The 3098-nt window shown below is 54.7% G+C and overlaps 1 protein-coding gene across 1 annotated transcript in view; it reads left to right on the top strand.

Annotated features, from left to right (window-relative positions):
• The first annotated feature begins 1646 nt into the window (after positions 1–1646).
• Positions 1647–3098, top strand: part of GPR179 (G protein-coupled receptor 179) — an 18336-nt gene continuing 16884 nt past the window's right edge. The window contains exon 1 of the mRNA XM_017497069.2: positions 1647–2644. Coding sequence (XP_017352558.2) covers positions 1851–2644 — 794 coding nt within the window. The 5' untranslated portion in view covers positions 1647–1850. The remainder of the gene's footprint in view (positions 2645–3098) is intronic.

The following is a 3098-nucleotide window of genomic DNA, read 5'->3' as shown; positions in this document are numbered from 1 at the left end:
AAAAAAAAAAAAGAGAAAAAAGAATTGTTATTTGCAGAGGTCAACTGGAAAGCAAGGAACTTTTTTAGCAACCACCACCCATGCCTTCCTACATAACACTCAATGATCTTGGACATCAAAGGTTCAAGACATTGGGAGTTTGGAGGGGGTTCGAAGGGAAGAAACCAAAAGACAGCATGCACCTGCGGGGCCAGATTGCCTGGGGAAGCAGGAAGCCCATCATTGATGGAAAGTGATGGGTAGGCAGGCAGGAGCATTGTTCTGTGGCTTCCCCAAGAATCCATGCCCTTCCAGATCCAAGGAGGCTGGCTCAGACAGCACTGACTGACTCTGGGTCCCCCAGAAGCAGGAAGGAGGTGAGGGGTAAGAAAATGGGAAAGAGCAAGAAAGAGTAGCCACAGTTTTCATGAAGAACAAAAGAAGGGGCTAGGTGCGGTGGCTCATGCCTGTAATCCTAGCACTTTGGGAGGCTGAGGCAGATCACTTGTCAGGAGTTCGAGACCAGCCTGGCCAAAATGGTGAGACCTCATCTCTACTAAAAAATTCAAAATAAGAGAAACAGGCATGGTGACAGGCACCTGTAGTCCCAGTCTCAGTCCCAAACTGAGGCAGGAGTATCACTTGAACCCAGGAGGCAGAGGTTGCAGTAAGCTGAGATCGTGCCACTGCACTCCAGCCTGGGCGGACAAAGAGAGATTCTATCTTAAAAAAAAAAAAAAAAGAAGAAGAAGAAGAAGATAGAACACTTAGGATGACAAAATGAAGGTGGAAGGGGTGGAAGGAGTGGAGGCAAAGCTGTGTTCACAGTCTTCTCTTTGCCCACCTCTCTTCCCGCACCCTGCCCTGCCACCATTGCCACTGTGTTTGTCAATTTTATGGCGCAGAAAGAGGCCTGGGTTGGGGGGACAGACACCTGGGTGGAAGCTCTGGCTCTGTCACAAACACTGTGGTTCTAGGGAAGTCCCTTCACCCTCTGCAAGGAGGCTTTTTTATAGTCCCTGAGGCTGAGTGACGGTGATGGTGGTGGTTGGGGTGGGCGGTGTAGGGAAGTCAGAGCTCTGGTGTGAGTCTCCGGTGTGATCTTGGGTGAGTCTCAGTGTCTGCATCTGTGAAATGGGGATAAGAACATTCAATGTACATGGCTGTGGGGAAGATTCATTCAGATAAGGCACATGAAAAGCACTTTATAAGCTGCCTCAGTGTGTACAAAGACTGATTATGATACTATCAGGCTGTCTTTCCCACCCTCGCCATCCCCATTCTCAAATCCCAGCTCAACAGCATGGGGTCAGGGGGTGCAGGCAGCCGGAGCAGACTGCCAGGAGATGCAGCTTGGCCCTTTGCTGCCAGGAGCCTGAGTGGAGCAGAGGGGTGGAGAGAAGGGCACAAGCTCATCCGCGGTTGCTATGGCGCCCCATCCTGGATTTGCCCATCTCTCCTAATGGAGCAAAGGGCAGACAGAGGGAGGGAGAGAGAGCACAACTGGTGCCTTCCTCTCCCCTTCCCTCCATCTCTCTCTGGAGCAGATGTGGGTGGGGGATGGAGGGAGCCTGGATACTGGACAGGAGGGGAGGAAAGAGTGGGGTTCCGGGATTAAGAGGTTTGAGATAGGGGGCCACACTGAGAGAGGAGGGGGCAGGGCCCTCATACCTACGTCCAGAAGCCAGCTGCTGACGTTAGAGAGAAGAATAAAGCAGACGAGCCGGCACCAGGCACCAGCAGGAGAGGGAAAGGGAGCCAGAAAGAGAGACACCAGGATACGAGGCGTGGAGGCAGACAGCCCCCAGCCTGCAGCCTCTGCCTGGGCTCTGCTGAGCCTGGACCCCAGGGTCCTGAGAGCTGCCCCAAGGATGGGCACCAGGGGAGCAGTCATGCCCCCTCCTGTGTGGGGGCTGCTAGGCTGCTATTTCGTCTGTGGCTGGGCTCTGGGGGGTCTACGGCCCCTCCGCTCTCTGCCCCCTCTGTCTTCCCAAGTTGAGCCAGGATCTGTGCCCATGCAGGTGCCCCCAGAGGGGGCTGAGGCCGCCCTCGCTTATCTTTACTCTGGAGATGCCCAGCAGCTGTCGCAGGCGAATTGCAGTGAGGGCTATGAAGCGCGTGGGGCAGGAGCCATGCCAGAGCTCCCCCCAATCCTACAGGGAGCAGCAGGCACCCTTGCCCAGGCCGCCAATTTTCTCAACATGCTGCTGCAAGCCAACGACATCCGTGAGTCCAGTGTGGAGGAGGATGTGGAGTGGTACCAGGCACTGGTCCGCAGCGTGGCTGAGGGGGACCCAAGAGCATACAGGGCTTTGCTGACCTTTAACTCTCCACCAGGGGCCAGCCACCTACAGCTGGCCCTGCAGGCCACCCGGACTGGAGAAGAAACCATCCTTCAGGACTTGTCTAGGAACTGGGTGCAGGAGGAGAGCCCACCTGGGGACCTGGACACCCCGGCCCTGAAGAAGCGGGTGTTGACCAATGACCTAGGGAGCCTTGGCAGCCCCAAGTGGCCGCAGGCAGATGGCTATGTGGGGGACACGCAGCAGGTGAGGCTGTCTCCTCCTTTCCTGGAATGCCAGGAAGGACGGCTCCGACCTGGCTGGCTGATCACACTCTCTGCCACCTTCTATGGACTCAAGCCAGACCTCAGCCCAGAGGTCAGGTAAGTGGGTTTGTACAGGATTGCATGCGTGTGTGGGCATGTAGGGGAAGGAAGCACAGGTCCCCTCAGCTGTGCATGGGCCAACTGGCATGAACATGTGTATGCCTGGTGGGGCACACAGATATGGATATCTGCACTCAGCTATGTGTACTGGCAGTTGGCTCTGGGAATCTGTAACTATCTGTTAACACATACAGGTATGAGTGTACATGTGTATGAATCAACCCATTTAAGTCATATTTATCTGGGTTTATGTGCTCGAGCACATGCAGGAATGTCTGTGAGCCTGTAAATATACAAATAGGTATACACATGCAGCATACATCTATATCCAGGTATACACACGTGTGTAGAGATGTGCAGAGGTCTTGGTCCCCAGGCCTGAGGAGCGAATGCAAGAGGCAGGAGAGGTCTTGGTGTGGATGACCGTGACAATCCATGCACCAGGCTTGTC

The sequence above is a fragment of the Cebus imitator genome, unplaced genomic scaffold (assembly GCF_001604975.1).
Source record: "Cebus imitator isolate Cc_AM_T3 unplaced genomic scaffold, Cebus_imitator-1.0 Scaffold228, whole genome shotgun sequence".
Classification (NCBI taxonomy): Eukaryota; Metazoa; Chordata; class Mammalia; order Primates; family Cebidae; genus Cebus; species Cebus imitator.
Note: the sequence above shows the minus strand (reverse complement) of the source record. Positions and strands in the feature narration are given on the sequence as shown.